The 26,620-nt window shown below is 63.6% G+C and overlaps 2 protein-coding genes across 2 annotated transcripts; both read right to left on the bottom strand.

The window, feature by feature from the left end:
• Positions 1-13: 13 nt before the first annotated feature.
• ACTN4 (actinin alpha 4) lies at positions 14-23,731 on the bottom strand. The gene is given in 25 exon segments (XM_054187787.1): positions 14-264; positions 403-471; positions 473-562; positions 880-945; positions 2,039-2,070; positions 2,073-2,102; positions 2,105-2,117; positions 2,443-2,589; positions 3,436-3,615; positions 3,735-3,869; positions 4,069-4,251; positions 5,280-5,420; positions 5,506-5,614; positions 6,856-7,006; positions 7,400-7,547; positions 8,725-8,955; positions 9,063-9,155; positions 11,841-11,926; positions 12,200-12,281; positions 12,414-12,492; positions 12,845-12,932; positions 13,017-13,103; positions 14,783-14,902; positions 15,159-15,273; positions 23,534-23,731. Coding segments are annotated over 25 exon segments (2,775 nt in total). The 5' UTR covers positions 23,675-23,731; the 3' UTR covers positions 14-105.
• A 797-nt stretch (positions 23,732-24,528) lies between these two features.
• EIF3K (eukaryotic translation initiation factor 3 subunit K) lies at positions 24,529-26,613 on the bottom strand. Its single transcript, XM_054187786.1, is given in 9 exon segments — positions 24,529-24,637; positions 24,741-24,866; positions 24,961-24,973; positions 24,975-25,039; positions 25,136-25,202; positions 25,313-25,387; positions 25,547-25,667; positions 25,758-25,856; positions 26,458-26,613. Coding segments are annotated over 9 exon segments (741 nt in total). The 5' UTR covers positions 26,601-26,613; the 3' UTR covers positions 24,529-24,605.
• Between the last annotated feature and the right edge of the window lie 7 nt (positions 26,614-26,620).

Here is a 26,620-nt window from a genome sequence, read left to right as displayed (position 1 = left end):
GTGAGAGCGGGGTGGTTGTTGTTGGCGGGGGGGGTTTCGGGGAAGCGCCAGCGCTTGGTGCCCCCGCGGCCCGTGGCTGGGGGGGGGGGGGTGTGGGGGGGTTTCTCAGAGGTCGCTCTCGCCGTAGAGGGCGGTGGAGAAGGACTTGTAGTCCAGGGCGCCGGGGAGGGCGTCGGGGCCGCGGTAGGGCGCCATGCGGGCGATGCAGTACTCGGCCTGCTCGGGGGGCAGCTCCCGCCGCAGCTCCTCCGCCGTGATGTAGTTCTGGGGGCCGGAGAGGGGAAAGACGTCAAAACACCATCTCCCCCCCCCCCCCCCCCCCCCCCCCCCCCCCACAAAAAAAATACTCACCCCGAATCGCAGTTTTCCCCCCCGCCTCCGAATCCCGGCCGCTTCCCTCACCTTGTCGCCCGCCAGGACCTTGAAGGAGGCGATGACCTGGTCGGCCGTGTCCGTGTCGGTGGTTTCCCGGGGACATGAAGTCGATAAAAGCCTGGAAGGTGACGGTGCCGCTGTTGTTGGGATCCACCAGGCTCATGATCCGGTTAAATTCGGCGTCGCCCTGGGAAAAACGGGGAGGTCGGGAGGGAGGGAAGAGGGGGGGGAGGCGAAAAACTCACAGTGAGATTTTTGGGCTGGAAAATCCAACCACCCCCCCCTGCCCCGACCCCTTTCACGATCCCTCCGGGGATTCCTCCGGGAATTGCGAACCCGCCGGGATGGCGCTGGGTGTCGTTTCCAGCCCCCCCCAGCCCCCCGTCCCACCGGCCAAGGGAAAACCAAAAACCAGAGCAGAAAGTTGGGGGGGGGGGGAAGGCGGAAAAAAAAAAGTGGGAGGAGAAACATAAATGTGAGGAGGAGGAAGAGCGGGGAGCGTACCAGGCCGTGTCCCGCGGAGGTACGGAGAGCGCGGGAGTCATCCGTGTCCAGGCTGCCCGTGCGCTTCTACTCCCAGAGGGGGAAGAGGAGGAAGAGGAGGGAGAGAGGCGGCGGCAGAGGCGGGGGGGGGGCGTTGCGGAGAGGGAGCGGGAGAGGGAGAGGAAGGGAGAGCCGGGGGAGGAAGGAAGGAGGGGAGAGAAATCCCCGTTAAAAAAGGCGGCGTTTCGGCAGGCGGAAAGGGGGGAAATCCAGCGGGGAGGAGGAAGAGGAGGGGACGGGAGGAAGAGAGAGAGGAGGGAGGAAGAGGGAGAGGAGAGGGAGGAAGAGGGAGAGGAGAGGGAGGAAGAGGAGGGCGCAGGGAGGAAGAGGAGGGTGCGGGGAGGAAGAGAGAGGAGAGGGAGGAAGAGGAGGGTGCGGGGAGGAAGAGGAGGGTGCAGGGAGGAAGAGAGAGGAGAGGGAGGAAGAGCGAGAGGGGAGGGAGGAAGAGCGAGAGGGAGAGGAGAGGGAGGAAGAGGGAGAGGGGAGGGAGGAAGAGGAGGGTGCGGGGAGGAAGAGGAGGGTGCGGGGAGGAAGAGAGAGGAGAGGGAGGAAGAGGAGGGTGCGGGGAGGAAGAGGAGGGTGCAGGGAGGAAGAGAGAGGAGAGGGAGGAAGAGCGAGAGGGGAGGGAGGAAGAGCGAGAGGGAGAGGAGAGGGAGGAAGAGGAGAGGAGAGGGAGGAAGAGGAGGGGGAGAGGGAGGAAGAGGAGAGGAGAGGGAGGAAGAGGAGGGTGCGGGGAGGAAGAGGAGGGTGCGGGGAGGAAGAGAGAGGAGAGGGAGGAAGAGGGAGAGGGGAGGGAGGAAGAGGAGGGGAGAGGGAAGAAGAGGGAGAGGGGAGGGAGGAAGAGGAGGGGAGAGGGAGGAAGAGGGAGAGGAGAGGGGAGAAGAGGGAGAGGAGAGGGAGGAAGAGGAGGGGAGAGGGAGGAAGAGGAGGGTGCGGGGAGGAAGAGAGAGGAGAGGGAGGAAGAGGAGGGTGCGGGGAGGAAGAGGGAGAGGAGAGGGAGGAAGAGGAGGGTGTGGGGAGGAAGAGGGAGAGGAGAGGGAGGAAGAGGAGGGGAGAGGGAGGAAGAGGGAGAGGGGAGGGAGGAAGAGGAGGGCGCGGGGAGGAAGGGGGAGGCCGGTACCTGGCGGTCGTTCTCCACGTCGTAGCCCAGCTGATGAGACAGGCCTTGAACTCCTCGGGGCCAGGGCACCCCCGTGGTCCTGCTCCCGCGGGGACGGGGACACGGGGACACGGGGTGGGGGGGGGGGGGGCGCGGGGGGAGGGAAGACACATCGTTAGCGCCTGCCACGCTAATTGCTGTCCCCCCCCCCCCCCCCCCCAACCCCCCCCACCCCCCGGCCCTCGACATCCAACACCCCACGGGTTTGGCTCCGGGGAAGGAGCAGAAGTGGATTTGGGGGGGGGACACGGGACCCTCCGCCCCGCCCCCCAGCCCCGAGGCGCCGGTGAGAGGCCCGGGGTGACAACGGGAGGTTCTGACCCCCCCCAGCCCCCCGCCCCCCCCCCCCCCCCCCCAAAAAATACCTTGTCGAAGTGGTTGAAGGAGGCCCTGAACTCCTGCATCTGCTCCTGGCTGATGCCCTTGGCGTCGCGGGTGAGGATCTGGTTCTCCACCTCGTTGATGGTGCGGGCGATGGTGGTGAGGAGCTGCTCCCAGCCCACCCGGATGTGCTGGGGAGGGGGCACCGCAGGGTGAGGGGACCACCGGGGACACCCCGGCACCCCCACCTCCCACCAGCCCCCCGCCCCGGGCTTCCCCAGGCTCTGAGCAGAGGGGACAGAGTGGCTTTGGGGGGGCCACCAAACCCTCTGGGTGCTCCCCCATGCCCAAAGGAGCTCTACGGAGGTGGAACCTGGAGCCTGGATGGGTGAAGAGCACCCACCCCAATGCCCAAAGGAGCTTTGGGGGTCACCAAACCCTCTGGGAGCTCCCCCATCCCCAAAGGAGCCCTACAAGGGTGAAAACTTGGAGCCTGGATGGGTGAAGAGCACCCACCCCCATGCCCAAAGGAGCTTTGGGGGCCACCAAACCCTCTGGGTGCTCCCCCATGCCCAAAGGAGCTCTACGGAGGTGGAACCTGGAGCCTGGATGGGTGAAGAGCACCCACCCCCCCATGCCCAAAGGAGCTTTGGGGGTCACCAAACCCTCTGGGAGCTCCCCCATCCCCAAAGGAGCCCTACAAGGGTGAAACTTGGAGCCTGGATGGGTGAAGAGCACCCACCCCCATGCCCAAAGGAGCTTTGGGGGCCACCAAACCCTCTGGGTGCTCCCCCATGCCCAAAGGAGCTCTACGGAGGTGGAACCTGGAGCCTGGATGGGTGAAGAGCACCCACCCCCATGCCCGGAGGAGCTTTGGGGGCCACCAAACCCTCTGGGTGCTCCCCCCATGCCCAAAGGTGCTCTACAAGGGTGAAACCTGGAGCCTGGATGGGTGAAGAGCACCCACCCTGATGCCCGGAGGAGCCCTACGAGGACGGGTGGGACCCGGCGGGGGGGCGCAGGCGAAGGGCACCCACCTCCATGGTGTAGTTGGTGTGCTTGTTGTCGAAGATGAGGGCCTCCTGGATGAGCTGGTGCTGCTGCTCCAGCAGGTCGATGTTGGGTTTGTAGTCCACGATGCTCTGCTCGTACTGCTTGAGGTGGTTGAGCTGGTCCTCCAGCGTCCCGTTCATCTCGATGGAGATGCGCCCGATCTCCTGGAAGAGGAGGAGGGGCGGAAAACCAACCCAGGGGGATTTTACACACCGGATTCCGGCCTTTTTTGCGGAGGTCCCAGGGCACCCGAGCCCTCCCGGCGGGATAAGGGAGGCCTCACCTCCATCTTGGTCTGGATCCAGGGCCCCACGATGTTGGCCTGGCTGGCGAACTGCCGCCGGAGGTGCTCGTTGGATTGTTGCTTGCTCTGCTCATCCTGCAGGGCATGGTCCCGCTTCGGCACCAGCTGCTGGACCTGCCGGGAGAAGGGGGACGCTGCTGGGACAAACCTCTGCCAGGGGGGCTGCAGGGATCCGGGCGTTTGGGAAAAAGGCGGCTACGGAAAGCCCCGCCGCTCCAGGCACAACGGAGCTCGCGGAGCATCCGGCTCCCTCGTTATTTGCCGGCACAGGACGAGACGGGCTCGCGGCGCCGACGGCGGAGGCGTCACCCACCCGTTCCCACTTGGAGTTGATGATCTGCGGGGTGACGGAGGTGTAGGGGTTGTTCCCGGAGAGCTTGATGCTGTTGAAGTCGGCGATCCGCTGCGCTTCCCGCTGGATGCCCAGGATGGCCTCCCGCTCCTTGTCGGCGTCGGGCAGCGTGGACTTGAACTGGTCGTGAGCGGCGATGAGTCCCTGCGGGAGACGGGCTCCGGGTTACGGCTGCTTCGAGACCCGACTTTGTACCGGCTTCCCCATAAGAAGCTCCCTGGGGCTCGTGGACCCCCATGAGAAGCTCCGTGGATCATGCGGACCCCCACGAGAAGCTCGTTGGGTCTTCAGACCCCCACGAGAAGCTCCCTGGGTCTCGCAGACCCCCACGAGAAGCTCCATGGGCTCGTGGACCCCCGTGAGAAGCTCCGTGGATCATGCGGACCCCCCACGAGAAGCTCGTTGGGTCTTCCAGACCCCCACGAGAAGCTCCCTGGGTCTCGCAGACCCCCACGAGAAGCTCCATGGGGCTCGTGGACCCCCGTGAGAAGCTCCATGGATCATGTGGATTCCCAAGAGAAGCTCCCTGGGTCTTCCAGACCCCCACAAGAAGCTCCCTGGGTCTCGCAGACCCCCACGAGAAGCTCCCTGGGGCTCGTGGACCCCCACGAGAAGCTCCATGGATCATGCGGACTCCCGTGAGAAGCTCCCTGGGTCTCGCAGACCCCCACGAGAAGCTCCCTGGGTCTTCCAGACCCCCACAAGAAGCTCCCTGGGTCTCGCAGACCCCCACGAGAAGCTCCATGGATCACGCGGACTCCCGTGAGAAGCTCCCTGGGTCTCGCAGACCCCCACGAGAAGCTCCCTGGGTCTTCCAGACCCCCACAAGAAGCTCCCTGGGTCTCGCAGACCCCCACGAGAAGCTCCATAGGGCTCATGGACCCCCATGAGAAGCTCCATGGATCATGTGGATTCCCAAGAGAAGCTCCTTGGGTCTTCCAGACCCCCACGAGAAGCTCATTGGATCGTGTGGACCCCCACGAGAAGCTCCCTGGATCGTGTCGACCCCCACGAGAAGCTCCCTGGATCTTCCAGACCCCTATGAGAAGCTCCCTGGGTCTTCCAGACCCCAGAGCTCATATGAGAAATGGCCAAGGAGCCATCTCAAACCAGGAGAGGCACGTGGCCTGTGGGGAGCTGAAGGCCACGGAGCCCTTCACACCTTCTCCCACCTCGATCTCCTCGATGGTGTGGACGATGAACATGTCCTGCAGGTCTTCCATGGCGCTCTCCATCCAGTTGTTGAAGGGGGCCGCCCTCTTGGCGTACTCCAGGTGCAGCTCGTCGATGGTTTCCAGCTGCTTCTCCGTTTTCTGTAGGAGAGGGGGGTGCCGGGAGGGCTTAGGAGCGGAGGAACCCCCCCAGGGTGGCCCTGTCCCCCTCCGGGGTCGCGCTTACCTCCAGGGCCTCTCTCCTGCTGTGGGTGAGGGAGCCCAGGACGTCCCACTGGTCGCAGATCTTCTGGCACCGGGCGTTCACGCTGGGCGAGTCGTAGTAATCCAGCTCGCTTTACCGCGGGGCAGAAACGGGGGTGAGGAGGAGGAGGTGGGGGCACAGATTTTGGGGCTCACAGACCCCCACGAGAAGCTCCCTGGCTCTTTCAGACCCCCGCGAGAAGCTCCCGGGCTCTTCCAGACCCCCAAGAGAAGCTCCCTGGATCTTGTAGACCCCCACGGGAAGCTCCCTGGCTCTTCCAGACCCCCGCAAGAAGCCCCCTGGGTTTTCCAGACCCCCACGGGAAGCTCCCTGGGTCTTGTAGACCCCCACGGGAAGCTCCCTGGCTCTTCCAGACCCCCGCGAGAAGCTCCCGGGCTCTTCCAGACTCCCAAGAGAAGCTCCCTGGATCTTGTAGACCCCCACGAGAAGCTCCCTGGGTCTTGTAGACCCCCACGGGAAGCTCCCTGGCTCTTCCAGACCCCCGCGAGAAGCTCCTGGGCTCCTCCAGACTCCCAAGAGAAGCTCCCTGGATCTTGTAGACCCCCAAGAGAAGCTCCCTAGATCTTGTAGACCCCCACGGGAAGCTCCCTGGCTCTTCCAGACCCCCACGAGAAGGTCCTGGGCTCTTCCAGACCCCCAAGAGAAGCTCCCTGGCTCTTCCAGACCCCCACGAGAAGCTCCCTGGGTTTTTCAGACCCCCACAAGAAGGTCCTGGGCTCTTCCAAACCCCCCCGAGAACCTCCCGGGCTCTTCCAGACCCCAGAGCTCAAAGAGACCACGGGAACCGCTTTGGGACGGGCGAAACCCCCCTGCGTCTCGCAGCCGGACACATCCCGGTTTTCGGAATCCCCTCGCCGGGGCTCGTTACAAGGACCGAGGTGTCCGCGCGGGGCTCCGCGGCCTTTTCCACGCTCCCCCGGCCGCCCGTCCCCGTTTTTTCCCCGGTCGCCGGCGGGTCCGGCTGCGGGAATAAGGGCTCCATTCATGGCGCGGGCCCTGCCTTTGGCCGTCAGTGTACTAATTGTGTGCGAGTTTATCTGACTCGGGGCGGGGAGGCGGTGGCGGGGGGGGGTTGGAATTAAAAAAAAAAAAACCAACCCCCCCCGAGCCGGGCTGCCTTACAATAACCGTATTCTAACGGCGGAGCGGAGAGGAGGGGGAAGGGACGGGCGGAACAATAGGGGCTCTGTGCGGCCGCTCGGAGGTGAGCCACGGCCCGGCTTTTGCCGGGAGACCCCCCGAAACGGGTGGGTTTTTTTTCGGCGTGTGCCGGGGCGGGGGGGGGGAGGGGGGGCGCCGGGGGAACCTTACTTGAGCTCCTGGGCGATGGCGGCGATCTGCTCCACCCGGTCCTGGTGAGCCGCCAGGTCGCTCTCGAAGGCTTCGTGCTTCCGGATGAGGGCTTTGATGTCCGAGAGCGTGGCCGTCTCGTAGTCCTTCTGCTTCAGCATGGCCTCCTTGCCTAGGGACGGAGGGGCCGTCACCTCCCCGCCGGGGGGCTCCGTCCCCCCACTACGTGCCGGGAGAAGCAGCCAGGGGTGTCCCCCGCCTCGCAGGAGGCCACCGGGGCGGCACCTCCTCGGAAGATGGACCCAAACCGACAAGCCCAAGATTTCGCGCCCTCCAGAAACCCCGAAATAACGGAAAGCGGCTCCAAAACGTGCTGCTGGGGGCCGGGGGTGGGCGGACAAGGGCCGCCGGTGGCTCAGCCCCACGGCGGAGGATCCCCCGCAGAATCGGGGCGGTTTGCGGGTTTTGAAAGGGCCCAGCTGCTTTCCAAGGGTTTCGGCGCTGCTGGGGTGACGCTAAACCTCCCCCGTCCCCCTCCTGCCACCCAAAGGTGTCCCCCCCAGACCTTCGGTCCAGGCCTCGTGGATGGAGGCCTTCTGCCGGAACTTCTCGGCCAGGTGGTCAAGGCGCTCCAGCCGGCGGATCTCGTTCAGTAGCCACTCCTCGTAGCCCTTCTCCGCCTGCTCCAGGTGCTGCCAGCCCGTGTTGATGTCCTGGGGACAGGGCCGAGGGGCTCAGGGCACCGCTGGAGGGGGCGGAACGGCCGCTCTTCCCCCACCGTCTCATCGCCCATCCACCGCCGACGGCCACGGGCTTCCCTCCTCCCCACGCTGATGGCCATGGGCTCCCCTCTTTCAATACTGATGGTCACGGGATCCCCTCCTCACCACACTGATGGCCATGGGGTCCCTTCCTCTCCATACTGATGGCCACGGGGTCCCCTGTTCCCCACGCTGGTGGCCATGCGGTCCCTTCCTCCCCACGCTGATGGCCACAGGGTCCCCTCTTTCAATACTGATGGCCACGGGGTCCCCTCCTCACCACACACTGATGGCCACGGGGTCCCCTCCTCCCATAGTGAAGGCCACAGGGTCCCTCCTCCCCACGCTGATGGCCATGGGGTTCCCTCCTTCACCACATTGATGGCCACAGGGTCCCCTCTTCCCCACGCCAATGGCCACAGGGTCCTCTCTTTGCTACACTGATGGCCACGGGGGCCCCTCTTTCCATAGTGATGGCCACAGGGTCCTCTCCTCCCCATGCCAATGACCACAGGGTCACCTCCTCCCACAGTGACGGCCATGGGGTCCCCTCCTCACCATGCCGATGGCCACAGGGTCCCTTCCTCTCCATACTGACGGCCACGAGGTCCCTCCTCCCCATGCTGATGGCCACAGGGTCCCCTCTTTGCTACACTGATGGCCACGGGGTCCCCTCCTTGCCACATTGATGGCCACGGGGTCCCCTCCTCCCCACGCCGATGGCCACAGGGTTCCCTCCTTGCCACACTGATGGCCACGGGGACCCCTCCTCCCCACGCTGATGGCCACAGGGTCCCCTCCTTGCCACACTGATGGCCACGGGGTCCCCTCCTCCCCATGCCGATGGCCACAGGGTCCCTCCTCGCCACGCCGACGGCCACGGGGTCCCCTCCTCCCCACACCGATGGCCGTGGAGGCACGTGCCCCTCTGAAGCCGCTTTGTGACCCCCCGTCGGACATCAGCGCCGGTTTGGGGAGCAGCCGAAGGGGAAACCCACCCCCAAAACCCCGCTCTGGGAGCGGCTCCGGCTTCCACGCTCTCAGCCGGCGGCGTGGCGGGGACCCCGGCGGCGCGGCTGCCTTGTCCCACCCCCGCTGTTCCCGGCAGGGCGCCGGAGGAGCCGCTCACCGAGACCATCTTCCCCTCGGAGGGCATGAAGGCGGGTCGGTTGCTCAGGCGGAGCTTGGTCTGGAGGGTGTTGAAGTTGATCTCCAGCTGGCATTTCTCCTGCACTTTGGGGGGTTTGTGGACCCGCCGGTAGTCGCGGAAATCTTCCAGCTTCTGCTGCATCTCCTGGATGGTCTTCTGGGGGCTGCGGTCCTCCAGCCAAGGGATGGTGCGCTTGATCCACTCCAGCAGCTGCGAGGAGAACGGGATTTAACGGGCGGGAGGCGGGGGACACCGCCGCTTTCAGGGGGATTCGGTCCCCCCGGCCCCGCCGGTGAGGGGGTGGCCGGCTGCCTTACGTCGGAAGCCAACTTCTCGTAGTCCTCCATCAGGTGCTCGTTCTCCTGGTTGACGGCCAGCACTTTGCAGATGCGGTTGGCCGCCGTCTCGGCCTGGAGGGGAAAAGCAGCACGAGGAAAAGGGAGTGGGGGGGTGGGGGGGGAGCGGAAATCAGAGCCTGCGGCATCCCGACCCGCACGCCCCCATCCCAAAGGGAGCCGCCGTTCCACCGGAGCGACGCTCCCAAGGGATTCGGGAGGCCTCCGGCAGCCCACGGAGGATCTCCCGGCACAGAAACCATCGCTTCCAGCAGAGCTCCGGCATCGCGACCGTGGGCCAAACCTGACCAAGGCTTTTGAGTGCCGCAGCCCCAAAAGAGGTGGCCACGGCCACCGCCACCAGCCAGACCCGCGTGTTTTCCCTTCCCTGCTCTCTATCCCGAGGGACGCAGCTCTGCGCGGAGCAGGGAAAGCCCCTGCTGCTCCTCTTTTTACGTTTTACCCATCTCTAAACGCCATCCTTCCGTTTTTTGCTCTTCCCTTGAGGCAGCTCCTCTCTACACAGGGCGGGAGGGCGAGGAAGAGGAGGAGGAGGAGGAGGAGGAGGCAGAAAAGATAAGGCTGGGGGACGGAGTACCTTGGCAGGCAGCACAGAAAGAGTCCAAGGAGAGGAGTTGAAAGCCAGACATCAACAGAAAGGGTGGAGAGGGTCTACGGAAGGATGGGGAAGAGGAAAAACCAGTCGCCACGGGGGAAAAGCGAAAGAAATAAAATAAAAAGAGAACGGGTGGGCACGGGAGGTGCGAGACCCCTCGAGGAAAAGGCGGGAGGGAGAGGGGACGCTGCCCCGGGTGCGGCTTAACGGCGTTATCCACGCTCCCGGCACGCGTTCCCGCAGCTAAGGCAGCCCAGCTGGCGAGGAGCGGGCCCGCAGGAATGAAATCCGCTGGCCAGGCTGGGGTTCGCAGCCCCTCCGGACGCAGGCGGCCGCTGCACGGGGGTTAAATTAACCCCAACCTTCGTTAAACATCCTTGATTGCGCGGCGCCAGCCAGGAGGCTCTGCCCCAGCTCCTCGCGCCCCGGCGGCTTCCTCAGCCCCGTCGAGGGGCTCCTTCATTTCCCAAATCCGAATCCCTCTGATTAGCGCAAAAGGATAATTGCTGGTCCGCCCCCAACAGCCCTGCCTGCGAGCCACCCCCCGCCTGGGTCGGATGGAAGGCGTCTGGGGAGGAAAGGGGAGGAAAAAGGAGGGAAGGAGGAGGAGGGAAGGAGGAGGGAAGGAGGAGAAGGAAGGAGGAGAAGGAAGGAGGAGAAGGAAGGAGGAGAAGGAAGGAGGAGAAGGAAGGAGGAGAAGGAAGGAGGAGAAGGAAGGAGGGAAGTGGAGGGAAAGGAGGCGGAAAGGAGGCGGAAAGGCAGAAGGGAAGACGGAGGGAAGACGGAGGGAAAGACGGAGGGAAGACGGAGGGAAGACGGAGGGAAGACGGAGGGAAAGACAGAGGGAAAGACAGAGGGAAAGACGGAGGGAAGACGGAGGGAAAGACGGAGGGAAAGACGGAGGGAAAGACGGAGGGAAAGACGGAGGGAAAGACGGAGGGAAAGACGGAGGGAAAGACGGAGGGAAAGACGGAGGAAAGACGGAGGGAAAGATGGAAGGAAGACGGAGGGAAAGACAGAGGGAAAGATGGAGGGAAGACGGAGGGAAAGACAGAAGGAAGACGGAGGGAAGACGGAGGGAAAGACAGAGGGAAAGACAGAGGAAAGACGGAAGGAAAGATGGAGGGAAGACAGAGGGAAGGGCAGCTGAGCCCTCCCCAGGCCGCCCACGGTGCCAGCAGCACCCTGACACAGTGACAGATTCATGCAGCCCCGCGTTCTGGCCTAACGAGTCTCCCTAATGAAGGTCTCCGAGGGGGCCGGAGGGAACCACCGTCCCCCCGAGGCGAAGGTGACTTAAGACGCCGCCTCCAGCTCCCGCCAGCCCGGGCGGCGCGGAAGAGACGCAGCGAGACACCGCTGCAAACCGGGGCCGCCCAGTTTACCCAGTTGACCTCCTGCGGTGACACAAAGCCAGCCGGGCTCTCCTCCCCGGCCGGGGGCTTGTGTTGGCCCTTCGTCCCCGAGGCAAGCGGAGCTAAAGCCGGCCCCCGGTTTGGAAGCTTCCAGAAGCCGTGCAGCAGCGCAGGGACCCTCGGGAGCCCGAAGGGCCGGTGTTAGTAGCGGCTCGGCCCCAAGCGCGCAGCTCCAGCCGGCAAAGCTCACCTTCTGAGCACCCGAGAAAGCGTGGTAGAAGCAGGAAACGTATGTCATGATGGCCTTCTCATCGGGCCTGAGAGTGCCCACAATATCTGCGCGGAGAGAAAGGGAGGAAGAGAGGGTGAAGAAGCGGCGCCGCAACCCTCCACCCCCCCGCGGGCATGCAGCGGAGGGCGACAAGCGCTTGCCAGGGGCTCGGGATCCAGACCAGAGCTGGCTGACGGGGGGTGATTTTTGCCGCTACGCTTCCCCCTGCTCAATAAATCAGCCTCTTGCGGAGGGCTGAGGCTGCGTTTCGAGATTTAGCCGAGCTCCCGAGGTTATCGGGCAGCTCCCGGGTTGGCGGCGGGCTGGCATGGCAGCACACCTTGGGGGGAAGCCGCGCGGCTTTTATTTTTATTTCAGCCCAGGGGAACGAGCTGAGGTCTGGCTCCCGCCCTCGAGGAGAGAGAACAACGGCCATCTGCAAAGAGAAGTGGCGTGAGCGTAGGGCGCTGCGGTCGGGAACGTTACAGCGAGATGGACACAGCCGCCGCCTCCGGTACCTTCTGAGCCCCCGAAAAGGCATGGTAGAAGCTGGACACATAAGTCATGATGGCTTTCTCGTCGGGGCGAGCTGTGTTGACAATGTCTGCAAGTGAACGAGAAGGGTTAGACCCGGAGGGGGACGGTCGCCCGCCGCCTGGCGGGAGCCGGGCTGGCTTCCCACGCCGTGCCGAGGAGCCAGCTCCCATTTGGGCTGGAATCCCGCAAACCGCCAGAGGGCTACACCTGTGCGGGCAGAAGGAGGGGTTAAATACGGTCCCCCGGTGTTAGAGCAGCCCCGAGGCCGCCGGCAGCTCCCTGGGGATCCGGCATCGACGACCTGGAGAAGGTTAGAGCTCAAAGAGCCCCCAGAGCTTACCCTCCGCGTCCAGCATCTTGGGGATGTCCAGGTACTTCTCCGCCACTTCGAAGGCATTGTTCAGATTCGTCACCGGGTCATCCTAGAGAGAGGGGGATGAGCTCCTGAGGGGGGCTGAGGGAGCACGGACGCCTTGCAGACGGACGGCCACGCTCCTCCGGCTCGCCGTTCGCTCTTCGGAGGCAAAACGATGGCGCTAATCACCCAGTTTTACCTTCCGGAGCTTGTCGTATTCGATGAGCTCCGGTCTGTGCCGGTGGATCAAGGCGTTGAAAGCCAGACCGTCTTTCCAGCTGCGAGAGAAAAGGGGAGAGTGAGCTGCCGGCGCCAGCATCGGGCTTAAATTCACGTGCACGCGCGCGCATCCCTCGGCATCCCCCTCGTCCGCGTCTCCCCCGAGTCGCTCATTTGCCGAGACGGATTGTGCCTCTTCCTCCCGCCCTGGAAAGGGGCGGAGAGTTCAGGCAGCAAGAAAAAAAAAAAACAAAACAAAACAAAAAAAAAAAAACAAAACCAAAAAACCCAACCCCAAAATAGCTGCGTTTTCCCCTTCCAGCCGCGCGGAAAGCTTCGCCCCTGAATATTTCAGAGCCTGGAAGCCCCCGGGGGAGCAGCGCTGCCGGCTCCCACAGCGAGGGGAAGTACCTGATGTGGAAGTTCTGCACGTTGACGTTCTTGTAGGGAGCCGTCTTCCTCTGGCACCACAGCAGCAGGCCCTCCTTGGCCGAGGTCTCTGCAGAGGGGGACAGATCCCGGATCAGCCAGAGCGGATTCGGGAGGCGCCGCCGCCCGGGGGGCAGGTATCCCGGTCCCTCACCTTCCACCGAGATGTCCTGGATGGCGAATCTGAGGATGATGGTCCAGATCATGCCCAGCGTCATCTTGGCGTTGCCGTCGACGATCTCTGACAGCCAAAGGGGAAACAAAAAGCCAGACATTCTCAGCTCCCCGCGGATGCCCCCTTCCCGCCTACGGAGTCGTTCCCGATGGACGCGGGGAAGGTCCGCGGCGAGACGATCCCGTCACATGCGGCTCGCCCCTCGCCCCCGCGTCTTTCCTGACCGAATAAATCCAGAACCCGAGCAAGCGTCCTCCAAAACTAACATTTCCGAAGCCGGATTCACCGCGGTGGTGTGAATACTTTGGATTTAACACCGGACCGCGCGCCGGTCGCATCTTCGGTGGGTCCGGATGGGGACCTGCCGCATCCCACCTCCCCGAGGGGATGGTTCCACCGCCGAGGAGGAACCAAACCACGGCTCCCGAGGAAAACCTCTCCTTGAACAAGCCGACGCGAGGTTTCTCATCTCTTGAGCAACCCAAGCGCTCGGTTTTTGCGGGGGGGATTAAGCCCAAGCGCTTGTTTTTTGGGGGGATTAAGCGGCGTGGGAGCCTGGGGTGGCTCGGCGGCTGTTGTAACCTCCACCACACCCTCGCAGCTGGGATTTTAATGCGGCACCAGTCGGGACACGCACGGGTTTCGGGAAGAGGGCAGCTTCCCCCGGCGAGACTTCAAAGATATAAAGCCGGGAGCGAGCTGCGCTCTTCCCAACCCAGCCGAAAACCGGCTCTGCTGGGTGAGCCGCTGCCAAACGCGGCCCCGGCCCTGGCAAAAACCACCCCGCAAGCCCCAGGGAAGCCTTCGGGCTTCAGCAGCGGCCAGTAAATCCCAAGGCAAGCGGGTCCCGGCTGCTGAGCGGACCGGGAAATCCTCTCCTCTAACCCCCGGGGAGGACGGAGACCTCGAGGGGGGAATTAAATCTGGCGTTTAAGCCAATTCTCGGCAGCCGGGTGGGTTCCCAGCTCGTAGGAACGCGACACGCGTCGGCACGGCCAACCCTTCCACCGCCACGTGTCGGGGGGCGAAGGCGACGCCGAGCAACCGGAGAAAAAAAACGGTTGGAAAAGGAAAATGTGTGGGTTTGGTTTTTTCCCCCCCACCCCCCCCCCGCCTGCTCCGTTCGCCCAGGTTTGGTTTTGGTGGGGATGGAACAAACGGACGCAGCTGGGAGCCGGAGAACCCCGGGACCGAGGAAAATCAGGGATCCTCGTCTAAACGGCAGGAATTTTGTTTTTGAGACCGTCCCGCTTCGCCTGCCAGCGGGGAGGGGGGGGCGAGGCTCGGAGGGGACAGCGGGAGGAAGGCGACTCGAAACAACGCGGGTGCAAAGATTTGGCTTTTCCGGAGGGTTTTCTTTCCACCCTCCCCAAACCCCGTCGCTGCCGGCAATCGGTCACGGCAGCAGCGGGTCCCCGCGCGCCGGGACGGTGGAGGAAGCCGCGCCAGGCTTTTCTGACGAGCCCGGCAATAAAAAACATAAAAACCATCTTGCGCAAGAGCCTCCCTGACCTTGGAAGAGGGAGATGGAGCCGCCTTTAACCTCCCAGCTCCAGCGTGGCGAACGGTGCCGGGCTGGCGCTTCCCGGACGGCATCAACGGAGAGTCAACGGCGGGGACGAACCCCCCGGCGGTGACACCGTGACTCACCCCCTGGGCGCCGCCGCCTTTAGAATGCCCTCAAATTGCCCTAAGTCACGGCAAAACGGCAGGAGGGGGAGGAGGTTCCCGGGGTCGGCGCTCACCTTCGGCTCCTATCGAGACCAGCTTGACGCCTTTGCTCGCGATGAAATCCAGGGCTTTATTCACGTTGTTGATTTTGTGCACCCTCATTTTACCCCGCTCCGGTTTCGGCAATCGCTCGCCTGCAAAGGAGAAGCCGGGGAGGTGGGAGGGGGGTGGTGGTGGTGGAGTTAAAGCTTTTTTTTTTGTTTGAAAAGGTGGAAGAGAGTTTAGAGGCAGGACAAAAGACGCGCTCTGAGGTATATTTACAGGTTAAAAAAAACCAAAAAAAACCCAAAAACCCACGATGAAAAAAACCCCCCCACCACCGCCCCCCCCCAAAACCTCGACGCAGGGCGCGGGGCGGCGGGAGGAGGGAGCGGGGACGGCGGCGCCCACCTGAAATCACCTCCAGCAGCAGCATGAGCTTGAGGCCGTCGCGGAAATCCTCGTCGATGTTCTCGATCTGCGTGCCGGCCTTCCGCAGGTGGGAGTTGCACCAAGCCGTGAACGTCTGCGAGGAGGAGGAGGAGGAGGAGGAGGATGGTCAGACCCCAAAGCGCCATAAAAAACCACCCCTGGCCCCCGAAACGATGCACCGAAACCCCGTTGGGGTTTTTTTTGCAGGGGGGGGGGCTACGCTCTCCGCCGGCACTGCCTGTCCCCATCCTCAACCCCCCGCCCACCCCCTCCCCCCCGACCACGCGTTTGCCTGTTAGTTTGGGGGGAAATAAACGGGGAAATGGGGCCGCACGCTGGGAATCAAAGCCCCCCCACCTCCGGCCCCGAGCCGGGGCACCGGCGGATCCCCGGCTCTGCTTTTTTTTCCGGCCGCTGCAGACCCACGGTTGGCGGGGGGGGGGGGGATGCGCGTGGATTTTTGCCTCCCCCCCCCGAAAGCTGCCGGATTCTGCCGAGGAAGCAGGAGGAAGGATGCCCAGCCCTGCCCGCCTTCCCCCGCCAGCCGGGGGAGAGGTTTTTCCGCTCCTTTTCCTCCCCCCGCCGCCTTTTTCCTCGGACGCTCGGTGGCGAACCTTTGCCGGCAGCGGCTGGCGAAGGCCGAGAGGCACCAAGTGCAAAGGGAGCGGATTCCTGTGGCCGGATTCCCCCGGGATGCTCCTCTCCTCTCCCTTCGGGGCGCTGCCGGCGGCTCCCGGGGGTCCCCTTGCGGACCCCCAGCCCCGGGGGAGTAACACCCGAGGCCGGCAGCCCCCGCTGCCCGATTGCAGCCACAACTCGCCGGTTTTATACCAAAAAAACCCCAGACCCCGCAGTTTTTGATGCAGCTGGAGGTTCAGACTCCACGTTCCCACCGGGATACGGAGGCGTGTGTGTGTGGGGGGGGGAAATAAAGCACCGTTAATTAACCAGGTGGCCAAACTGGAACCGCCGCCCGCTCCGCCATCCAAGGCCCTCGCGAGCCGTGTCCCCCCCCCCCCCAATAATCTGATTTTTTAGGGCAGGATTTTGGGGAGAAGAAACACCCTCCCGGTGCCGCTGGCGCCCGGTCGGACACCACGAGGTCCGTGGCCGCTTCTCCCCCAGCCAGACACCGGTTGGGCGGCCGCAGAAACACAAATACGGCGGGATTGACCTTAAAGAGGAAAGCGGGGTCACCTTCACGGGGGAACGGTAGCCACTCTGTTTGCCCAAGCCCTTTGCGTAGCCCGCGTCCCGGCAGGGACAGCCTGGAGGAGGCGGGCAAGCAGCCCTACGGGCACTGGGAGCCGGAAAAACTCACTTTTCCTCCCTTGGGACTTGAGGATTTGGCATTCCACACGTGCCAGATGGCCTGCGTGACTCGCCCCGGGGCCGGTGGCGTGGCTAGCTGGGCAGGCCGGCCGGCAAGCGGAGCGGAGATGGCCGTATAAGGGCAGGGAAGAGGTAAATCTGCAGGCGGGGAGGGTGCGGAGGCTGCTTATCGTCACCTCGAACGTCCCCGAGCGCCGGCGGTGGCTCTGCCAGGCGTGTCCGGGTGTTGCCACCCCGCGGGACGAGCCGGCCATGGGCAACCTGACGGAGAGAGAGCGGCTGCCAAGCGAGCCCCGGCGCCAGTCACCAGCTGAATCACGCCCGGCATGGCCAAACCCACCCGTACGCAGCTGCTAGAAACGAGGTGTGGGGGGGTAAAAATAATAAAAAAAAGCATAAAACCAGGAGCAAAAATGCCACCCCCAACGGAAAATTTCCCCCCCCCTCCACTTTTCGGTGATTCAGCCCCAGCCAGGAGCTCGGCCGCAGCACCAAGAAGCCCGCGCTTGTTTCCCAAACGCTATGGAAACGGGCGAGGAGTTAAAAATAGGCGCAGAAAGCAATAAAATAAAATAAAATTTAAAAAAAAAAAAAAAAAAAAAAAAAGAGCCTTCGAGCTGTCCCCAAAACCCCTCCCCAGAAGCTCGTTTCCTCAAAAGACGACAGAGCTCTTCCAAATCCCGCGAATTCCTTTTCCGACGGCCGCCGGGCCCTCGCTGGCCCCCCCCCGCCTCCCATCGCAGGAGCCGGAGCTTTTTACTCAATTCGCCAAAACCCATCCAATCGCCCCCAAAAAGCGGTTGGGGCCAGCTGCTGTCCCAGGCAGCCGCGGGACGGAGCTGAGCCTAACGAAGGTGGCGTTAATGACCGGGGCTGGGAGGGGGGGGGCAAAGAGCGGCTTTTCTGCCCCTGCGCACCCCCCCGCCGCAAGCAATGTGTTCCGAATATAAAAAAAAAAAAAAACAAAAAAACCAAAAACCCAAAAAAACCACATAAAGTTACTAAAAAAGGAGATTCCACACATGCTTCTGGAATTTCCTTCCCACGGAGGCGCTGGAGAAACGCTTTCCAGGCATTGTATCAAAGCCGCCTTTGTCGGGGAGGAATAGGTGGCCCCCCCCCCCCCGACCTTCCCCCAGCCAAACTCCCTCAAAACCCCCCCAAAACCTGGGGGGGGGGGGGGGGAGGGGCGGAGGCTCCGTTTTCCCGGGAAAACGGTAGGAAAAATAATAATCAAATTTACGGCTGCGAAAAGCCAGGGGTCCGGCCCGCGAGGGGGCTGCCGGAGCAGCGGGGGCTCTGCCCGGCTCCGACGGGAGCCGTCCCGGCGGATTTTTTGGCCGTTTTCCTTCCTTTTAAGGCAAAGGCCGAGGCGCACTTTGACTCCCAAACCTGCCCGAAATCCTCTCCGCCGTCCTCCCGCGCCGGGGCAGAGCCTCGGCCTTTGTTTACTCGGGGAAATTTACGGGCAGAACCCTATCGGTATTTTTCCATGAGGTCACCGCCGACAATCATCTGTCCAAAAAAAAAAAAAAAAAAAAAATATATATATAAAATAATAAATAAGCATCTTTATTTAGAAATCTACTGGAATAGCTTGGTTTGGGGGTTGGTTTTTTTTTTTTTTCAATTTTAAAATAGCGCCTTCTCGCCCGCCAGCGGGACATCGACGGAGGCGACCGGGGAGCGTAATGCTGCCGGTTTTGGTCTCATTTCTGGGGTTTTAAGTCAAAATAAACCCCAATATCCAACCTGGGAGTCCCGTGGCGGGGGGGGGGTGTCCGGCAGAGCTGCCCCTTCGTTAGCGCCGCCGCCGGGAAGCTCGTTAGGGCAGGAAATCGTTCCAAGTCTCTTAAGATGTCGCAGAGACTAAACAAAGCGCTGGAGAAGAACCAGGCGCTTCCCAACGCGGCCGAAGGACCCGTCTCCGTCGGCCCGGCCTCGGCCACCAATTAGCGGCGTCGCTAATTACAATCGCCGGCGGCTCAGCTCCACGCCGGAGCCGCTTCTCCTTAGCGGGGTGGGAAAAAACAACAACATAATCGGGAGAAACAAGGACTTTTTCCGCTCTGGATGGGGAGCGAAGGGATGTGAGGAGCATCCGGGGTCCTGCCTTCGTTAACTGGGCTTCAAGACGGGCTTCGTTAAAGACGGGCCTTCATTAAGACGGGCTTCGCCTTTCGTAGCATCCCGAAAGGCCGGGACGGGCGTTTTCCAGTCGTTCGTCGTGTTCCCTCGTCACGGGTTTATTTTATTTTTCTTTAATTTTATTTTAATTTGCCGCTACCGGCCGGGCCGGGGGGAGGCCGGACCCCGGAGATTCTCCTCATTCTTTTCCCATATTAGGCTCTGGCGCGGCCGTTTGGGGAGAAAACAGCTGAGTCGGAGGAGGAGGAGGGCGGGAGGAAGCAGCCGGGGGAGGCACGGCCCCGATTCGGAAGGTTTATGCAGGGGGGGGAGTGGGGGTAAAGAGGTGAAATTCCCAAATTCCTCTTTGGCTGCGGGGTTGGATCCGATGCTTTTTTGGGCCGCGTTCGGGGTGTTTTTTCTTTTCGGCGTGCGGGGGAGATAAGGGCGCAGGTGAGTCAGGGCGCACCCGCATTCCGGCACACCTTCCTCCGGCCGGGTGCGGCTCCGGCACCGCCAGATATTCCCTATACACCACCTTCCAGGCCAGATTTTTATCCCGGCGACACTTTTTTAGGGCTAAATACGAGCTCGCGGAAGAGCCCGGCCCTTTCGACGAAGGGAAGCGACAGGTGATTTCTCCCTTTTCCACCGTTTTCCCCCCGCTTCCGCCGCCTCCCCGAAAAAAAAGTTCTCCTAAAGCCCCGAGGCGGGACGAGAGGCGCAGACGCGGGCTGCAAACGCGCCCGAAAAACCAGGAAAAAAAAAAAAAAGCAGAAATGTCGCCAAGCCAAAGAGCCAGACGGAGGAATTAGCGCCCGTTTACACCCCCCACCGGCACCCGCTCGCCGGAGCCGCTCCGAGTCCAAAAACCAATCCTCCTTTCCCCATCCCCTCCCTCCTTGGTGTTTGGGAAAACCCTGGCAGAGCGTTTTCCCCCCCAGGGCTTTTTTTTTTTTTTTTTTTTTTTTTTTTTTTTTTGCGTAACCCCAGCAGCTCTGCGTCATTAACCAGGAATTAACGAGCCAGGTAAGTAATCTGCCAAGGATCCGACCCAGGATTGAAAAAGTTGCCTCGGCGGGGATTAAACAGGAGGATTATTTTTAAAAAAGGGAGCCGGGGAGCCCGAAACGGGGTTTAAACCCGGCCCCGGCCAGCGGGATGAGCATCTCCGTAACCATCGCAGCGGGAATTGCCAAGGGATTTTGACGTACGAGCTCACCCGGGGGTAAAAAAAAAAAAATAAATCAGGGGTGAAGGCGACGCAGGGGCTTTTCCGTGCATCCAAAAAGCTGTCTCCGACCCCGGGACGAGGAAAACGGGGTGCGTTTTCCTCCAAAGGAGGGTTTCGAGGCGAATCCCGCGGCGGGCACGAGCCGAGGATGTTTTCCGAGGAGGCGGAGGGGCTCTCGGGGCCGGATGTTTTTGTCTTTTGGAGGGAAACCAAGAATCCAGGCGGGCAGCGGGGAAGCGGCCGCTCCTCCGTCGCCTGGGGGGGAGCCCGGGCGACTCTTTCCACTGGCCTCGTTAACACGCCGAGGTCATTAAGCAACCTAAATTTGACGAGCCAGCGGCGGGGACAATTAATGACCTCCGGTGCGGGAGACGGCGGCCTTCGCTCCGTGGGACGAGCATCTCGTTACCGCCCCGTGGGTTTGTTACCACTCCATGGGTTTGTTACCGCTCCGTGGCTTCGTTATCGTCCCGTGGGCTCGTTATCGCCCCAAAGTCCCTCAAGGACACCATATTTTCGCCGTTGTTTTCCCAATAGCACCAGCGTCAGAAGCAGGAGGAAGCCGAGACTGACTTGTCTATTTAAGGCAATGATTTTCCTCTTTTTCCCCCCTCTTTGGCGTGTTTGCCGAGGCCGGGAAGGACGGACGGAGGCCGGGAAGGACGGACGGCAGCGGATCAAGCCACATAGCTGAGATTCCAGAGGAGGAACCCCCGGGGACTGGCCACATACCAGCAGCGGAACCGCAGGCGCTGGGATGGCTCCGAGCAGGACAGTCCCTGTCCCCGTCCCCGTCATCTCCATCCCAACGCAGCCGACGGTGGAGGGATCCGAGGCTGGAAGCTCTTCGCCTCCTTCCCTCCCCCCCCTCAAAAAGACATAAAACCGCTCCAAAAAATATTAATTAACTCCAAGACGAGCGTGCTGGGGCGTCCGACAGCCGCAGAGGAGCCCATTCCAGCGCCGTCTGCGCCTCCTGTGAGGATCGGGATTGACTCCGTGGCTCGTCCTCGCCTTCCGGGGAAGCCGGATCCCCAAATTCCTGGAGTCGCTGGTGCCTGTCCCCTCGCCCCAGGAGGAGGAGATGAAGAGCCGCCACGGAGAAAGACTCACCGCCGGCTGCGGAGGGAGACGGGGAGGACGGAGAAAAGGCCGGGAAACGCTTCCCGACGGGCCGAGGGGAAAGTTTGCAGCCTGCTAATTAGCCAGCTCTCCGCCCGAAGCTAACGAGGCCTTGCCTTTGAACCAGCTGGAATCTATAACCCCGAACCGGCGCGTCACAGGGTGATTCGCCCTCCCGGCCTCATCCCTTCCCAGAGGAGCCAAAGTTTTCTCTAAATCTCGCGTCTCCTTCTCCTTCGCGTGGGGCTGCGGCCGGGAAACGCGGCGGCAACTCGGCCCCGGCTTCTCCGCACCCCCACGGCCACAGAAACCCAGCTTTTTAGCACCTACGGACCCAAAAGCTCGTTAAAACTGAGGACGACGTCAAAAAAAAAAACCCCATACGTTACGGCCCCAGACTTAGAAGTGGCGGGTCAGAGCACGGCTCCAGGGAGGAGGAGGGCTGGCACGCGCTTCCTTTGCCAAAAATTATGCCGTTTAGCTGATTTTTTTTAAAAAAAAATAAAAATAATAAAAAAAAAAAACCATAACAGGGTAACTATGGCAACAGAAAGCCAGCCCTCACACTTCAGAGTTTATACAGGTGTTGGCACCCTTCGTCCGGCCGCGTGTCCATCCCGCCCCCCACCTCCCCGTCCTAAATAACCCCCAATTAAAGCAATTAACCAAACCCAGCGGCCGGCCACCTCGCCGCCTTCCCGCAAACGGTCTCCAATTATTAACCCGGAGGAGGAAGGCGGTGGCAGGTCGCAGCTCCCGGCCTTTGCCGGAGGGACGGGTCCTGGTGAAGGTGTCGGTGGTGGTGGCGGGGAGGGGGGGGTTTTGCCACGCCACGATGCCCGGGAGGGTTCCGGTGGTGGGGTCCGGCGTAGGATGGGACCCTCCCCGCCCCGAGCCCTGGGTGTCACTGAGCCCCCCCCCCCGCCCCGGCGAGGCGCTGAGGGTGCCGGGAGCTTCGCCCTTCGCCCTGCCCCTCCCGCCGCCGCCTCTCCCCCACTGCCCTTTTATCCTCGCCCTTTATTTCCCCATTCCTGGCCCGGGGAGCGGATCCCTCATCGTTTACACCCCGGCTTTGGCAGCATCTTGACGCACACACCCCCCCCCCCCCCCCAAACACCCCACCCCCGGCTGCCCCATGGCTGATGCTGCCCCCCCCCTCTGCCAGCGAGGAAGGGGACGGACGGACAGACAGACGGACGGACTTGGGATTTCCCCCCCCCCCCCCCCAAATCCAGGCGCTGGGGAAGGCTGCTTTCTCCACGGCCCCCCGCAAAGTTCTCCCCCCTGTCCCTTGCCCCCCCCCCCCCAAAGTTCTCCCCCCTGTCCCTTGCCCCCCCCCCTCCCCGAGAATACCTGGCTCCCAGGATCGCCCCCCCCCCCCAACCATCCCCTGTCCCTGTCACCCCCCTGCCTCTCCCCCTATGGATCCCCCCCCTTCTCCCAGAGCCCCCCCCAGCGCTTTTATTTCCTACCACAGGGTCTTCCGTGGTGATTCCCCCCCCCTCCAGCACCCCTCCGTACCCCACTCTCCTTCCCCAAGTCCCCTCCTCAGCCCCCAGCACCCCTCGGGGGCGCCTGCTTCACTGCAGGGTCCCCCCCCACCATCCCACGACCCCTTGTCTGTCCCCAAACCTCCCCCCCCCCCAAGATCCTGAACCCTCAGGGGTCCCCCAGACCCCCCCCCAAGGTCCTGAGGCACTTCGGGGTCCCCTCAGACCCCCCCCCTACGCATCCTGAACCACTTATGGGTCCCCTAGGCCCTGACCCCTCAGGCGTCCCGCCCCCCCCCGGCCCCTCAGGCCCCCAAAATCCCAGGTCCTGAACCATTTAAGGGTCCCCCAGACCCCTCCTCAGGCCCTGGACCCTCGGGGTCCCCCCCAGGACCCCTCTGGCCCCTCAGAGACCCTCCCCCAAGCCCTAACGCCTCAGGGGGTCCCCTTAGCAAACCCCCCCCCCCCCAAGCCCTAACGCCTCAAGAATCTCCTCAGACTCCCCCCCCCCCCCCCAGGCCCGGGCTCCCTTCAGACACCCCTCCCCGGCTCTAACGCCTCAGGGGGTCTCCTCAAACCCCCCCCGCTCAGGCCCAGGGTCCCCTCAGACCCCCCCCAAGCCCTAAGGCCTCAGGGGGTCCCCTCAGTCTCCCCTCTCAGGCCCGGGCTCTCCTCAGAAACCCCCGAATACCACCCCCCCCCCTCAGATCTAACGCCTCAGGGGGTCCCCTCAGACACCCCCCCAAGTCCTAACCCCTCAGGGGGTCCTCTCACACACACACGCCCCCCCCCCCAGCCCTAACGCCTCAGGGAGTTCCTTGAGGACTCCCCCCAAGCCCTAACGCCTCGGGGGGTCCCCTCAGACCCCCTCCTTAGGCCCAGGCTCCCCTCAGACTCCCTCCCCCAACTCCTAACGCCTCAGGGAGCTGCCTCGGGACGCCCCCCCCCGCCTCGCCCAAAGCCCTAACGCCTCAGAGGTCCCCTCAGACCCCAGCCTCAGGCCCGAACTCCCCCCCCCACCCCACCCCACCCCCCCGTCCCGGGCCCACCTTTCGCTGCTGCTTCTCCCAGGCGGGATCGAGGAGGAGGTCGCGGTCCCAGTCGTCCTCCTGGGCCATGTAGTCGCCGTTGGGGCCGGGCCCGTTGCCGCCGTAGGGGTAGGGCTGCCCAGCGCTGTGGTAATCCACCATGGCGGCCGCAGGAACGAGCGCTGCTGCTGCTGCTGCTGCTGCCTCCTCCCTTCCCTCCCTCCTTCCTCCCGTCCGTCCGTCCCTCCCTCCCGCCGCTCCCGCCGCGCCGCCCGGCCCCGCGCCCCCGCCCGCCGCGCCTTCAGGCCCCGCCCACCAGGGCCTCAGGCCCCGCCCACCGCCCCTCGGCAAGCCTATCGTGCCTCCAAGCCCCGCCCGCGGCATCTAGACACGCCCACTAGGGGCTCGTGGCCCCGCCCACCGCCCTCGGTCCCCGCCCATCGCCCCAGACGTGCCCACTGTGCCTTCAAAGCCCCACCCACTGTACGTCGTCACGCCCACCGGACCTTCAAACCCCGCCCACCGGGCCTCCAAGCCCCGCCCACCCAGCCCTAATATGAATGGAGGGGTGTGTGACAGCCTCATTATAACAATGAGAATAACAATAATTCACACGACAGGTGCCACTCGCCCTCCATAGCCACGCCCCCAAGCAGCAGGGCCCTCATTAATATTCATGAGCACCACCACCCCACCTCCCCCAGTGTGCACACAGACTTAACCCCCCCCACAGCGAAGTAGGGTCATTAATATGTATGGTGTGGGCGTGGCTATGTAACGAGGGGGCGTGGCCTCCACAGACAGTGCTCCTCCCACCCCACCCCACCCCCCCCCGCACCCAGGCTGACCCAAAAGGGGAAGGAATCTGCCCCCAGAAGGGGAAAACCGCCCCTTTTTGCCCCCCCCAAACTCCCTGGGAGGGCCCGAGGTGCAGCCCCATGGGGGCGGTCACCCCCCAGGACCCCCACACCACCCCCCCTGCCCCCTAGCACCCCCCCCACAGCACCACAGCAACGTGGAGGCTTCGCCTTTACTGGTTAAAAGAGGAGGGGTGGGGGGGGAACGGGACGATGACTGTAAAACTGGAGGGGGCTCAGAGGGAGGAGGCCATGATGCTGGAGACACCTGCGGGAGAAGGAGCAGAGTGAGAGGGTGGCCCCAGGCTCGGGGTGGGGGGGGGGGTTCCCCAGGCTCAGGTCGGGGAGGTCCCCGGCCCCCCGAAACCCACTGTCGAAGTCGATCTTCTCCACGATGTTCTTGGGCTTGATGCTCTCCTCCTGGTTGCAGATGAAGATGCGCCCAGGCTCCGGCTCCGTCCAGCCGTATTTGCTCATCCAAACCTTCAGCTGAGCCTCTGGGGGGGGTCGCGGAAATAAATAGAGGGGGGGGTTAACCCTCATAACACCCCCTGCACCCCCCCTCCCCGCCCCCTCCGCTCACCCCCTTACCCGAGAGGTCCCCCCAACATCTCAGCCAGCAGCCAGCGGTCGATGTGCTGGTAGGTGATTCCCACCACGTGGCAGATGACTGCGGAAGGAGACCCCACGTCAGCTGCTGGTCTCCCCAAAACCCCCCCAGGACCCCCCCAGCCCCCCCCCCAAAACCCCCCTAAACCTCCCTCACATTTCCTCACGGAGTCCTCGAAGCCGGTGATCCCATCCAGCAGCTCCATGTTCTCATCCAGAGCTTGCTGCGGAAGGCGGGGGGGTGTTAACAGCCCCGGGGGGGCGGGGGGGGGGCTGGATGACTCCTCCCGGATTCAGGGTGCGCCCCCCGGGTATGGGAGGGGGCAGAACTCACCCAAAAGGACTGGAAGTGGCAGGTCTCCAGCAGCTCCCCCAGGTAGAGGATTTGCCTGATGGGCCTTTCCTCCTGCTGAGGTCGGGGGCAGTCAAGGGAAACGTGAGGAGAAGGGTCGTCCCCCCCCCTCCGAAGTCCCTAAATTTGGGTGTAACCCCCCCGAGGAGAAGTGTTAGGGGGGTGGGGGTCCCCAAAAGCAGTGCCCCCCCCACACACACACGTCATGGCGGATACATGGGCCTGGTCGATCATGCACTTGCAGAGAGTGAAGTCGGTGTGGGGGAGGTTGGTCAGGGCCTTCAGCAGGATCTGGGCGGTGACGGTGGTCTGGAAGAAGGCTGGGTTGAACTGGTACCTGCGGAGGGCGGGGTTGAAATGGGGGTGTTGGGAACAGGGGGTCATGGCCTGTGTCACCCCCCCCCCCCCCACCCTCTCCCCCCCTCACAGTTTCAGCACGGCCAGGTTGGCCTCCAGGTCGTAGGCGTTCTCCTTGGCCTGCGTCTCCACGTAGCGCTCCAGCGTGGCCAGGTTCTCGGGGTTGTACCTGCGGGGAGAGGCCCACCCCCCCCGGGAACCCCCGTTACCGCCGGTACCCGAGCCCTGCCGACCCATCCCCACCCCAACACCCCATTCCCGGGGGTCCCTCAGCGCTCCGGGGTCCAGCTCCCCCATCACACCCCCCAACCTTCCGCCATCCCCGGCCCACAAACAGCCCCCCCCCGCGCCATTACCGGCCTCTCGGGCCCGCTCCACGCTCCGCCTGCCCCCCACCAAACCGGGCCTCTCCCGCCCAAACCGGGGTTCCACCCCCCAAACCCGGGTCTCACCCATGGCCCCCCCGCCAAAACCGGGCCTCTCCCCCCCAAACCGGGGTCTCCCTCTCGGCCCCCCCGCCAAAACCGGGCCTCTCCCCCACAAACCGGGGTCTCCCCCTCGGCCCCCCCGCCAAAACCGGGCCTCTCCCCCCCAAACCGGGGTCTCCCCCTCGGCCCCCCGCCAAAACCGGGCCTCTCCCCCCCAAACCGGGGTCTCCCCCCTCGGCCCCCCGCCAAAACCGGGCCTCTCCCCCCCAAACCGGGCCTTCCCGTCCAAACGGGGGTTCCACCACCCAAACCAGGGTCTGCCCCTCGCCCCCCCGCCGGTACCGGTCGATGCCCCGCAGGAGTTTGCCCACGTTGGCCCGCATCTGCTCGAAGAGCGCCATGACTCGCGGCGGCGGCGGAAGAAGGACGCCGGGCTCCGGCGGGCGAGGAGACTTCCGCTTCCGGCGCGGCCGCTCGCTGGGCATGACGGGACAGTGGAGGACAC

Source organism: Rissa tridactyla, unplaced genomic scaffold (genome assembly GCF_028500815.1).
Source record: "Rissa tridactyla isolate bRisTri1 unplaced genomic scaffold, bRisTri1.patW.cur.20221130 scaffold_732, whole genome shotgun sequence".
NCBI lineage: Eukaryota > Metazoa > Chordata > Aves > Charadriiformes > Laridae > Rissa > Rissa tridactyla.
The sequence above is the reverse complement of the archived record's forward strand: the minus strand, read 5'-3'. Positions and strand labels throughout refer to the sequence as shown.